The 13355-nt window shown below is 44.2% G+C and overlaps 1 protein-coding gene across 2 annotated transcripts in view; it reads left to right on the plus strand.

The window, feature by feature from the left end:
- Window positions 1–8278: 8278 nt before the first annotated feature.
- The window catches only part of mylka (myosin, light chain kinase a), a 96976-nt gene continuing 91899 nt past the window's right edge, over window positions 8279–13355 (plus strand). The window contains exon 1 of one of the 2 annotated variants that reach the window (XM_063213549.1): window positions 8279–8687. In XM_063213549.1, the coding sequence (XP_063069619.1) occupies window positions 8473–8687 (215 nt within the window). In that variant the 5' untranslated portion in view covers window positions 8279–8472. The remainder of the gene's footprint in view (window positions 8688–13355) is intronic. The other variant, XM_063213547.1, reaches the window with a different exon arrangement.

Genomic DNA, 13355 nt, shown 5'->3' on the forward strand with positions numbered 1-13355 from the left:
CTCCCATATTTTTTAAATTGACAGTCGGCAACTATAATACATATAGTTCGGCCCCTTTACTGGGAGGAATTTGAACTGGTGGGAACTGGCCCTTGTTGACATTTAATTGAATACCCCTGTTGTACTGTAAAAGCTTTCTGTTTGATTCTCCTTAAGTCCCACGGTAGTTTCTAACCTGTGTAATACAATTACAACTTCACATAGGAAGGCAAGGTTTTGTTATGAAGATTTGCCTGCCTAAAAGTAGGCCTACTAAAAGGAAAATCATGAACAACACCCTGTATTGCCTGACACTGGGTGCTGGACTGTCAGCGAAGAAAATCAAACTCTGAAGTAATAGATAAATAAAGAAGCACTCAACAATCTTACTATTCTTTTTGTAATCACCTCCCAAACATTTTTGACAACCTACCTACCTGTGATGGCAATAGGCCTCTGTGATTCTGTCGTGTAAATGTTATGGGTCTGGGTATAAAGGGCATTTGGGCGGGTTTTCCTGCAAATCTATGGCCATAGAAATCAATAGAATTTAGTTCAAATTGGGCGAGATACAGTGCTTCCGGGCGGGTTTTGAGCATTTTTTGGGCTGGAAAGTATTAGTCTCATCTGGCAACCCTGGGTGGAGTTTGTGGTGCTGTCTTCAGAGCCCTCGCCCTCCCCAGAGGAGAAGAGAGGAGAGAAGAGGAGAGAAGCCCTGGACCTACTGTATCTGCATCTCCCTTCTCCTCGCCTTCCCTTCCCTTCCCTCCCCTCCTCTACCCTTCCCTACCCACCCTTGCCTCCCCTCGCCTCCCCTTCCCTTCCCTCCTCTCCTTCCCTTTCCCACCCACCCTTGCCTCCCCTCGCCTCTCCTCTCCTTTCCGTCCCTCACCCCCTCTCTTCTCCTCTTCTCTCCTCTCCTCTTCTCCCCTCTACTCCTCCTCCTGCTTTTACCTCCCCTCACTTCTCCTCTCTTCTCCTCCCCTCCCCATCGCTCCCTTCTCCTCCCCTCTCCTCTCCTCCCCTCCCCTCCCCCTGGCCTCTTCCCACAGATGGACATGCTGGGCTGCCAGGTGCCCGGAAGTGACCGTATTCCTTGTAGCCGGATTGGAGGCTTTAGTAGGCTACTAAAATATCCACCTACAGCAAGCTATTCTGAGCGCCACCTCCTCCCAGCTAAGCCAAATGCCACATTACATAGCAAAAAAAAAGTTGTCATTCCATCGCTCTCTCTCTCTCTTGCACACACACACACAAACACACATACATACACACACACACACACACACACACACACACACACACACACACACACACACACACACACACACACACACACACACACACACACACACACAGAGAGACACCTCAGTTCATTTGCACTCTCTACAGTAGTATTTCACTCCTTTTCCAAAGCCGTGGCCGTGGCCACTCATCACGATCACGGTTGAGATAAACATTATTAGGCAAATCTGATTACGCTGCAAAGTGTGATTTGCTGGCCTGGTGGCACTCCACTCCAGACTCCACGTTGTTTCCATGGCCACCCAAGCACAGAGTGTTCAGCCGTTGGTCAAAGATTAGAGAAAGAACTGTTGCCAGATTGGGCTGTTTCCCGCCCAATTGGGCTGCTTAGGATGGCCGTCCGCGGGTAAAAATTAGTTTTTAAAAAGGACATTTGGGCAAGTTTTTATACATATTTATGGCAATAGAAATCAATAGAATGTAGTTCAAATTGGGCGGGATTTAGTGTTTCCAGTAGGTCTGTGAACATTTTTTGGGCTGGAAATCATCGGTCTCATCTGGCAACCCTGGGACAGAGAGCGAGAGAACTGCAGACCATGGGCCAGGAGGCCCAGCAGTCGTTGGAGCATGGCATCTTGTCGATACGTGCTACCCAGCCGTCAAGCTGAGCTACACCAAGCCATTACAACAGCCCATCGATGCTACTGTAGCTCATCTCGACGAAGCAAAGCAGCCTATCTTGACAGATCAACGTGCTGTTAACAGGGCACAAGAAGGATGGCAGCCAGCCAGCTTCCTCATGCTTACCACTGACCTGAGACCGAGGCAGTAGTGCATATGGTTTAGGCATTGACAAGGCAATAAAAAAAACACAACACGTCGGTGCCAAGGCATACATTCATAGAAAGAAAGAAAAAATAGAGTAGGATATACTGTATTATGTGTGTGTTCATGGGAGAGTGACCAGGATTGTAAAAGGGATATCGGCCTTAACTGATAATGTCCTGAAAACAGGCGGACAGTTAAATGTGTCCTTGGAGGGTTTGTGGTGCAAAAGGCACATGCAGTATATGAAGTGTCATTCATAGACCCCCTCCCCTTCAGTCTGACAGGCACGCCATGATGAAAAAAATTACATACCACCTACTTAAAGTGACCACACACACACAAACACACACTGCGGCATCATCTTGATCTAGAATAAACATCCTAGGACTGTGTGTGTGTGCGTGTGCGTAGTACTTACTGCAAGAAAGAAACAGGCATGTAATTTCTTTGTGTAGTTGCATACAGTAAAAGACTCCATCAGAAGCCTATATATAGATCGATTTGGGACTGTGTGCACTTCCGTTTGTGAAGCAGCCTATGGTTGTGAAGAGCATTGTATCCCTGCCAGTCAAAAGAACAAGCAACGAACAGGAGAATGGATATTCTGTGATTTGTATGTCTACAAATCTCTCTGATCTTCTTTGCTCTCTGCTCCTCCAAGTTTGCCAACGAGACGTCATCAGATTTTCAGAGCAGTGTAGTGTACTCTCACCTGATTTGCATCTTTCAGAACTTTGTCTTCAACTGGGTGGTTCTGAATATTGATGACAGCACGTTTGTATTTTTAAATAGGGAACATTTTACATACAGAGAGAATCAGAGAGAGAGAGAGAGAGAGAGAGAGACAGAGAGACAGAGAGATAGATGTTTCCCTGCAGAGTGGAGATACATTATTGAACTAATAGGTCAAACACCAATCAAAAGTAAGGCATCACCTCATGTCCTACTTGACCTGATGTACCCTTCTGTGGTCATATTCAAATGTAGATCACACACACAGATTACAGCAGGCCAAACAAGTTCCACAGACATAGGGATATGCTGACATATACATTGATGGTTTGGCAGATGAGGATAGTTACATAGCTTTCTCAGTGTGAGAGACAGTTTGCACCGGGAGGGGTGCCTCCGCGGAAGATGACATTTTTACGGCTGGCTTATGAGGGATGGAGATGTGTCAGGTCAGGCAGCCTCTGTCGGAGGTGAAGTTCACGGCTGATCTTAATGAAGGGAGCGCACCGCTGCATTTGAGGTGTGGTGGCCTCAGCTCACCACTCTGTATTTGTGCGCCTTCACTGAAGTGCCATAGCCAGGGACGCCAACAGAGGGGGACAAAGGGGTCAGTTGTCCTGGGCACAGGGAGAGAGGGGCCCCAAAATTGGCTCCTCATTACATTGTATGTATTGGATCGGGGGCCCTTTCAGATGACTTTTTCCTGGGCCGGCAAAAACAGTTAGCGGCTCTGGCCATAGCACCCACTGGATGCACTCTGTATGTGCACTCAGCACCGCCGACAGCTTTGGCGGGGCCCAGGACAAAGTTATCCCCAATAACCCAATACATTCAATCGGCTCTAGATTAGCACCAGCCAACCGGCCAAATGCTGGTGAAAAATCAGTTTGGCTGGTAGAAAAGACCAACTTACTAGCCACTTTAACCCATTACTGAGTGTGCGTGTGTTTGGCTGGTAAGATAAACATGTACTAGCCATTTTGGCTGTTAAAAAGTTAATTTAGAGCCCTGCATCAGTGGTGTAGTCTACTTTTTTATGGTGGGTATACTGTATATTTGAGATTTTTTGAAGTGGGTATACTGTAAATATTTGTGCCATTCTAAATAATGGATCAATCAATTTTAAGTGGGTATCCTGAAATCCCTGAAATTTTGAAGTGGGTATACTCCGTATACCCGCGTTCTACGTAGACTTCACCACTGGGTAACATGTACTAGCCATTTTGGCTGTTAAAAGGTTAATTTAGAGCCCTGCATACAATGTAATGAGGACCCAATTCTGGCCCCCTCCTTACCTGGGCAAAGGACAACTGACCTGTTTTTCCTCCCCTGTCAGCGTCCCTGAGCACAGCACATGTCTGGCTGGAGACAAATGACGGTGCAGAAGAGCAGATAGCAAACACAACACAGAACACAGCACACGTATACGTGCTCTAAGGGCCACTGACACCTTTAACCAGGCCAGAGGACAGAGTCATCTGAAAGGACCCCCCACCCAATACACACAATGCAATAATGAGAACCCAACTCTGGGCCTCCACTCTACTTGGGCCCAGGACAACTGACCCCTTTGCCCCGCCTCGGCTTCCCTGCTACTCTAGCTAGCTGGCTGGAGACAAATGACGGTGCAGAAGAGCGTGTTGCAGAGACTACAGGGACTTACTGACAGACACCGATGAGAGAGTGGCGGGCTGGCTGGCCATGTCATCAAGTCTCTCCTGATATGGGAACACTGCTATGGCCATCATACATAATGAGCCATTCTGCTTGTTGTCTTTACGTGTTCATGTTCATAGTATATTAACCCTTTCATGCAGAGGCTGTACAATAAAGGTGCACAATCACAAAGACAAACTCTTAACCTCTCTGTAATGTTATAGCAATGTTGTTATGATGTATTTGAGGGTTTTTTTCTCCAGCACATTTAATCATCATTTAATCAAGGCCTATATTATAAGCCTGTTGATATCAAAATGGTAACCTCTTAACCTCTTACCTAAGATGAGATCCTGTGGCACTTCACATATTTGTTTAACTCACTTCAAAATGCCTGTCAGCCACGTCAATAACATAGCCAAGCTGTCAAAAGTGTCACGCTACTGACATTGAGCTGTTTCACCCCAGGAAACTATGCAACGGGACCTCACCTTAGCTATTGGACATGTCGAAGGACAGGACACATAGTTCTTTGTGACTTTTTCTAGGCTAAGGAACAGGAAAGGGTACGAGCCTGAGAGCTCTGACCTTGTTCGGGTCCCTGTTAGCTTGCTTGTGTGCACTTAAATAACCATCAACATTCAAGCGGATGCTTTTACTTGAACGCTTACTAAGTGGGGTGGGTCTGCCAGTTTTCCTCGGAAGCCTACAAAGCTTTAGTTTTTAATTTTTTTTTTTTTATCTGACCTCCTGAAGGGGGTTTGGCAAGATATTACAGTAATCCTGTCTGCCTGCCTGTCTGTCTGTCAGTCTGTCTGCCTGTCTGTTTGCGTACAGTGTTTCGTGACGCCTGAGGATGGCACCAAACACACATCATGTGCATCTTCCATTTGCCAGGGGGCCAATTTGCCATCTCTGATCTCTGTTGTTGTTTTTTTGTGTGTGTGTGATCAAAAACCAAATACTTTATGTCTGTGGATAACAACAATGCACTTGGGTGGTTGGATACCGGGAAAGAAGTTAAATTCTGTGTTTTGATTTCCTATTTTTTTATTTTTTTTTACAAGGGTGACTCATTAATCAAAGATGACAAGAGCACTTTTATCATGCTGTAATTACTGGGGAAGGTTCTGAATAAGCGATGTGACTTTCCTAAAATAAGGGGGAAAATGTTTGGTCAAAAACATCTATCATCTTAAATAATCTAATGTCTCAGGTGCAGTCTAAGCTCATTTCTACTGGTGTAGCCAAGAAAGTAGAGAATGAGCGCACATCAGTGGCACAGGTGCTGGACAAAATAAAGTAACTGAAGTAAATGATAGAAGTCCGCAACACTGTTAATGCTCCCAGTTACTGAGAGCATTAACAGCCACTTATCTACAGTGTTGCGAAATGTCTCTGAGTTTCAAAGCAAGACTAATGAAACTATTCGACTCATCCTGTCAAAGTTGATAACAACACTTCTCTACCTGTTTACTTTGGGCTGGCAAAATGTCCTGGCAAGACATTTGCGGAGGTCCGTCGTCCGTTGACATTCCGAGAAATCACCCCGTGTTTTTCCGCACTCTAATCAGAGGGAGAAGTCCTTACCAACAATTACACTGATACAGTTGAGGATTGACAGGAAGGGAGCCATTACGCCATCCGTGATAGGAGGAGCAGCAGGGGCCTGCGGTCACCCCCACCGCCCCCACCGCCTCTTACCTAGCATCAGGACTGCTGGCAATTTTGGCCAGGCCCAGGAAAAAGTCAACGGAAAGGGTCCCAAACCCAATACTTACAATGTAATGACGACCCAATCTTGGGCCCCCTTTCCTCCCGGGCCCGGGACAAGTGACCCATTTGTCCCCCTCTGTCAGCTTGCCTGCCTACCATCCGCACTACACAGGTCAGGTTCAGGCCATGGTTGCTATAACAAGGTCCTGAGGAAAATATTTGTTAAATTTAGGGGGGAAAAGTATACTGTAGCTGAGAGAATTATCCTTTAAAAAAATAATAAGAAGAAAGAATACAAACAAGCATACAATACGGTTTCTGAGGAAAGGATCTTTACTTAAGTTCAACCTGTCAGTGCTAACAACATGGTGCAGCTGGTTGATAATGGGAGCTCTAAAACTACACTTAGTTGATCATTACATTCCTATTATGTAGGGCCTATTTGGTGGTTGTAACATAGTATTCCCCATCACATAAGTACGTCAGTGACTCAACAGTATACGTACAAGTGCAAAACACCATACTGTAATGATGAAGGACATTTTGAGCTATATGTGTATATGCTGTGTTGAGTTAGGCTATAGTATGATATCAGCTGACTTGTATGCATTTCAAACAATTGGTACTGTGCTGGGCAGCTGAGTCAGGCAGTTGGTTGGTTGGCTGCGGCTTAGGTGCGGGCTGCTTCTCATTTTCAGACAGACCCCATGATTGTTTTGTCTGCTATTTCGTTTGAGGCAGCACTCCCAGAAAATGTTTACTTTTACCTTTCCGGTGGACTGCACTTGATCTGATTCCCACTGTTCCACTGCTAGAATCCACTGAATAAAAACCATGGAACACGTCTCCTTACTTTGCACCCTGCTCTGATGGCTTTGCTCTGCTGTTATACAGCACCAGATATCCCCCAAAAATGTTAATTTAATACTAGATAAACAAGATTTCACCAAATATTGTTATGAGCTGTTGCATATGGTTTTCAAACACAGGCTGAGTCTTTTCCAATGTTTCTCCTATCAGATCAACTTCAGTTTTTATAGCCTGGCGTGGACTGCCAGTGGACACCAGAGGGCGCAATGCGTAAAGTAAGACGACGCTCTCCATTAAGGTGTCTTATTTATTTATTTATTTATTTATTTATTTATTTATTTATTTATTTATTTATTTATTTATTATTAATAATTTAACCTTCAAGATATATGCCACGAAACCAACAACTTCCCCAAAATGTATCTAGTCTGCTGCATACCTTCCTTTTCGGAAAGTAACCTATACATGCACATATTCACGCCAAACCGCTTATTGTCAGGTGTCCAGTGCAAACACCGTTACATCCTCAGTAGCCCCCAAAACGATTTAGGCTATGACAAGTTTTGATGTGCGGGAGCCAAATCCATACACTATTCAGTTATATATGGGTAGCCTGTCTTCTCGTTCCCCCGCATAATTTCAAAATAGTTCTGCCATCATTTAGTGTTGACAGGTTGCGATATACGAGCTGTAAGGCCACAAAAGCATTTCGCTGTACAGTGACAGCCAGGAGACTTGGCAGGTGTTTTCACCATTCAGCTCTTAACTGGAATCCCATACTGTCAAAATGGCGATTCCACATGTTGTAACAGTGAAAGACCTCAGCTGTGTTCTCGCTACACTTGAACATATATTTACGTAATATTTATTTCACTATCCCTAAATATTTGGCCAAAACACGTTTTCACACGGTCCTATCTGTGGAGATCGTGAATACTCTCAGTTCTGAAATGTTTTATTTGGAGCAGGTGATGCCTCATTTACATGCGTAAATCTTCGTGGATGTTGGTTGAAAAACAGGGAAGTTGGCTTCGGATAGAAGCAAAGCTGCATTCACGCTCGGATACTTGTAGTAGAAGAGGGATCAATGTGTTTGTGTTTATTTTATGTCACTAAGTTTGTACTTGACATACTCACATCAAATCAGATATTGGTATTCAAGCGGGAAATGGAATGGCACGCGCAAGTCCCGTGCGCACACAAAAACAAATTGTTTAAACTGAAGTGCTTGTTGAGGGATGCTGTTGTGAGTGTATTCGGTTAATAGCTTACTGCCAAAGTTAACGTACTATTGTGAAAACGACATATTTAACGCCATATCACACACATTACAGTAAATATGGTTAATAACACAAGTAAACGACAAATTAACATACCTACAGGAATATCGGACTAAGAAAAGTTGGAAACGAAGAGCTAGACATCATATTTAGGTCTGCACTATATTTCAGACCTCCCCTCCCACTTTCTTCATCTTACAACCAATGGAAGAGGGACGCTGGGCTTATGTTGTCAGGACGTCTGCCAATGACTTTGATACCAACAAGGAAAAACACACACTGTAATATCCCAATAATACAGACAGGGTCAGGAGGAGACCTCATCACTACTCTCTCAGCGTCTCGACGTGTCTGTGGAACAGAAGACTCGCCTCAAAGTCACAAGATTCCCAGCGAGCTCAAGCAGCGATTTCGTGAGTGCAACACTTGGCAGCCGTTAAGGTAAGTCATATATGTGACTGAAATACGTTTATTTGTGAATAGTGCTCCAGAAAAAAAGTGTTAAAGGTAAAATTGGTCAAAAATGACTTGGTCTGAATACATTCACAGACACTGTAGTTAGAATCTTATGCCATAATTCTTGTATACTTTTTCATCATGGTAAATGTTTTCTTAATGTTAAGGTTTTGAGTAGCTGATACACTAAAGGTTTTTATTAATGTCCAAACAGATGATGGTGGTTAAAAGATGTGCAGGTTTCCTTGTAAAAAAAAACAAAAAACAGAAAATGTTTCTGATAGACAATGTGACTTTGTTTCAAAAGTTTCCTGCATGCATATATGGAAATGTATTTAACCACACAGAGAGGATTCAATTAAATTCTGTGTCGTGAGATGGGATGTAAGTAACAATGTAACAACATCTCCTGTTGTCCAGTCCCACAAATTGCTGCTCTTTCATTCATTGTACAGGGATTTCCCAGTAGTTATTATTTCCCTGAAGTTTCCTAAACTTTCGTCTCCGGGGTATTTAATTGTTTTGAAATTGCAGAATTGCAGGGTGCTCCTAGAGCATCATGAGAGGGCTGGGTCCTTTTCATCATCTTTAATGTAAGCACAGTGGTGAGCTTGGCTATTCCCTGGACAGGAAGAGGTCTGGAGAATGTAGTGCCGTTAATGGGAAGTGAACCACACTGCCATTTGAAAATAATCTTTGGACCAATTAGCAATCAGATAACACGTACTGACACTGTTACTGACACTGATTGTCAAAATCTGTGCAGTGCTGTGCTGTTTTGTTGCCTACATCTAAAGTAGATCTAAAGTACATCTAGACAGTCAGAGGTTATGTTCTGCAATCTCCTTCCTGAAGACTTCACACACACACACACACACACACACACACACACACACACACACACACACACACACACACACACACACACACACACACACACACACACACACACACACACACACACACGAAACTGCTGTGAACCGTGATCATCACATTGATGTTTCATGGTAGCCAGCAACAACACGGCAACAAGGTGAGTGTGGGGAGGAGGAAGCCTCAGGCTCAGCCGCCACAGCCACAGGTCTCCTCAGTGCTAACTCAACAGGCAAAGCACGCTCGCTCCAGCTGTGCTTTGGCACTCTGTTGCGTTTGTCGGGAATTCTCAGCTCCAAATGGCCCTGAACAAGGTCAGAGCTCTCAGCCTCGTACGTGTGTAGCCTGCCTACCCTCTTCCTGTCCCTGAGTCGAGAACAAGTCACAAAGAACCATGTGTCTTGTCCTTCGATATGTCCAATCAGGGAAGCCGACAAGGGGTGGGTGGCGGGTGGAGCAAAGGGGCCAGCTGTCCTGGGCCCAGGGAGATGGGGGGCCCTAATTGGGCCCTCACTACATTGAATATATTGGGTGGGGGGACCTTTCAGACAACTTTGTCCTGGGCCCAGCCAAAGCTGTCAGCGGCCTGTGTCTGTCCAATGTCTAAAGTGAGGTCACTGCGTGATTTCTTGGGATTGGAACAGCACAAAGTTAGTGTTGTAAAACTTTAAGAAAGCCATGGCCACGTTATTGATGTGACTGACATGCATTTTGATGTCTTAAACAAATATGGGAAGTGGCACAGGACTGTGAACTAAACACTGCTGTGTCATAAGACTGCAAATACATTTAGGTGGCCTTTTGATGCAGATGCCGACGATACGACTTTCGTATCGATACGATGTTCTGGGGAAAAAAAACCCTCAACTACATCATAACAACATTGCTATAACATTACAGAGAGGTTAAGAGTTTGTGTTTGTAATTGTACAACTTTATTGTACAGCCTCTGCATGAAAGGGTTAATATACTATGAACATGAACATGTAAAGACAACAAGCAGAATGGCTCATTATGTATGATGGCCATAGCAGTGTTCCCATATCAGGAGAGACTTGATGACATGGCCAGCCAGCCCGCCACTCTCTCATCGGTGTCTGTCAGTAAGTCCCTGTAGTCTCTGCAACACGCTCTTCTGCACCGTCATTTGTCTCCAGCCAGCTAGCTAGAGTAGCAGGGAAGCCTAGGCGGGGCAAAGGGGTCATTTGTCCTAGGCCCAAGTAGAGTGGAGGCCCAGAATTGGGTCCTCATTATTATATTTTATGTATTGGGTGGGGGGTCCTTTCAGATGACTGTCCTCTGGCCTGGTTAAAGGTGTCAGTGGCCCTTACTAGTGGTGTCAACAATGATCGATTCGGCGATCCGAATCGATGCGGGGCATGGACGATCCAGAATCGATCCGGCAAGTTCCAGAATCGATCTGGCAATTTTTTTAAGTTTCAATTACTTCCATGGATATTTCTGGAGCAAATGAATGTTAAATTAAATAAAAGCACTTCAAAACATTGCAAGACTGATACAGACTGATACAGAAAACAGCCAATAAATTGTTGCTCAGTATCTGACTACTTGTATTGCCTCATCATGGCTGATTAAACATTTGCTTTGCATTCAGTAGAAATGTAATGCATTGCAATGCATTGTAGAATAGAATCGAATCGAATCGGATCTACTACCTCCCGAATCGTGATCGAATCGCATCGTGAGGGCAGTGCCGATCCACACCAGTGGCCCTGAGAGCACGTAGACGTGTGCTGTGTCCTGTGCTGTGTTCGCTATCTCTCCACTCCCTGTTTGTGCAGCTGAGGCACCGAGGGGCACGTTCAGGTTGGCTGCACAAATAAATGTTCTTTTTTGGAAAGAAAAAGGGCACCCTGGGCTGGGCTTGTCGCTGTTCATACACACGATCCCATCCGTCACCTCTGGCTGTTTATGCTTAAATGGCTCACCAGTCTGGTATGAGCAGGGTGGCGATAAAGAATGCAGTACATGCTTTCTGCTGAGATTAGATTTGGTCATGTTTGGGTATTTTATTGGTCAGTGTTTGACTGTAGTACAGATTTGGTCGGAAATATGTGTCTCAGATTTCCTGTTGTTGTCTTATGGATTATGTTGTCATTGGAGTAGGTGTGTGGGTCTATGTATAAGGCCATCGCAGCTAGTCGGCTCCTCTTCAACATTTAGCCATTTTTATTTCTTAGCTGGACTGCTATTGTAACTTGTGCAATACTGCACTGAACAGCTCACTGATAAAACTAAAGAGTTAAGCAAGTAAGCATTTTCTCAGAAGTCAAGAAGAAACTTTTTGCGGTTTTGTTTTAAATACCTATCAGTTTCTGTGTACTTGATGTAAATAATTTACATGGGAATTTCGTTTGTTTGGTTGTCTCAGTCTCAGCTGGTCTTGATTAAATTCCAAAGCCTAGTATGTCAGCCTTTAACGCTTCAGCAATCAAACAATTCCGGCCCGGCTTAACGTCGAGGGCATGAGGAATTCTGGGCAAGCGAGTCCTACGTGTTTATGTTTTCGATCCCAGACTGCGGTGTCCAGCGTTCGTTGACCCAAGGCAACGCATGATAGTCACCTGAGTTTCCCCCGAGTCTCATCTCCCATTAATAGATTAACATCTACGAGGTGAACGACCTTATGGACTATTGGAGGGCCATTGCTGTTTGCTGAAACAGGTGTTGTGTGGATTACTCATGTAGTGCATTTTACAGTGTTAAATCAACACTCTGAGAGAAGGGCCCAACACTATGAGTGCAAATTTCAACTCTGAGAGTTAAATTGACACTGACACATTTACTGTACACAGTGGATCAAGACTAGAGCAAGCCACCAGCTCTTCTTTCCAATGTTGCATTCCAATCCCCACACACCAAAGCTATCCAAAAAACAAAACAAAAAAACTCCTCCTCTAGCGTCGTCCAGAAACTGCACGTGTGCAGAACAGGCAGCTGAATCTGTTTATATCCTTTGGGACATGAGTAACCAAACTCCTAGTGATAAATGTTTTATGCGTTATTCCACTAATATTTCAATCAGCGATCATGACTTGGGATGAGACAGTTGTGGTTTGAACAGATTTTTAAAAAAATGTCTGCATCTGTCTCACAGTGATTACAACACAAACATGTGTTGACAATTATTCAATAGTTACGCATAATTAAACAAATCTCCCATTCAAATATGCATGCACTGTGTAACAGTAGCATTTAATATAACAAACTTTTATGCATGTTAAATCAGCTCTCATAGATTCCGTTATATCTTCCAAAACCTATAAAAGGCAAACTTCTTCTTCATATGAGCTTTTTATCCATACACAGTAGCAGGTGATACCGCATGTCTGCCTTCGTAATCCCGCAATAAAGCGGCTTTTGTTTCGTAGGGTGACATCACTCATGTCCCTGTCGGCTAACGGGTCAGTGTTGACTCAAGGCCACTCCACACAGAGGTGGCCAAACAAACACCAGATAGAGCCCCACATTATGGCCTGCGCTGTGTCAACCGATAAATTGGCGGCCCCTAAATGTTATCACCACAGCCTTTTCAGGTCAGGAGAAAGAAGCACACTGATGCTCTGATCAGTGATAGTACTAGCTAAATATTGTAACTAGCTATCGATAATGAATGCATACAAGAAGGAGACAGACATGCACAGAAGCGTTCTTCTTTGTGGCGGATCCAAAACCTGGATTTGTCTGAATGGAGACCAGATTTCAAAAAGGTGAGGAAAAAAGGAACTTCTCATATCGGCAGTCTGGTCTTTTTTTGTC

The sequence above is a fragment of the Engraulis encrasicolus genome, chromosome 13 (genome assembly GCF_034702125.1).
Source record: "Engraulis encrasicolus isolate BLACKSEA-1 chromosome 13, IST_EnEncr_1.0, whole genome shotgun sequence".
Taxonomy (NCBI): domain Eukaryota; kingdom Metazoa; phylum Chordata; class Actinopteri; order Clupeiformes; family Engraulidae; genus Engraulis; species Engraulis encrasicolus.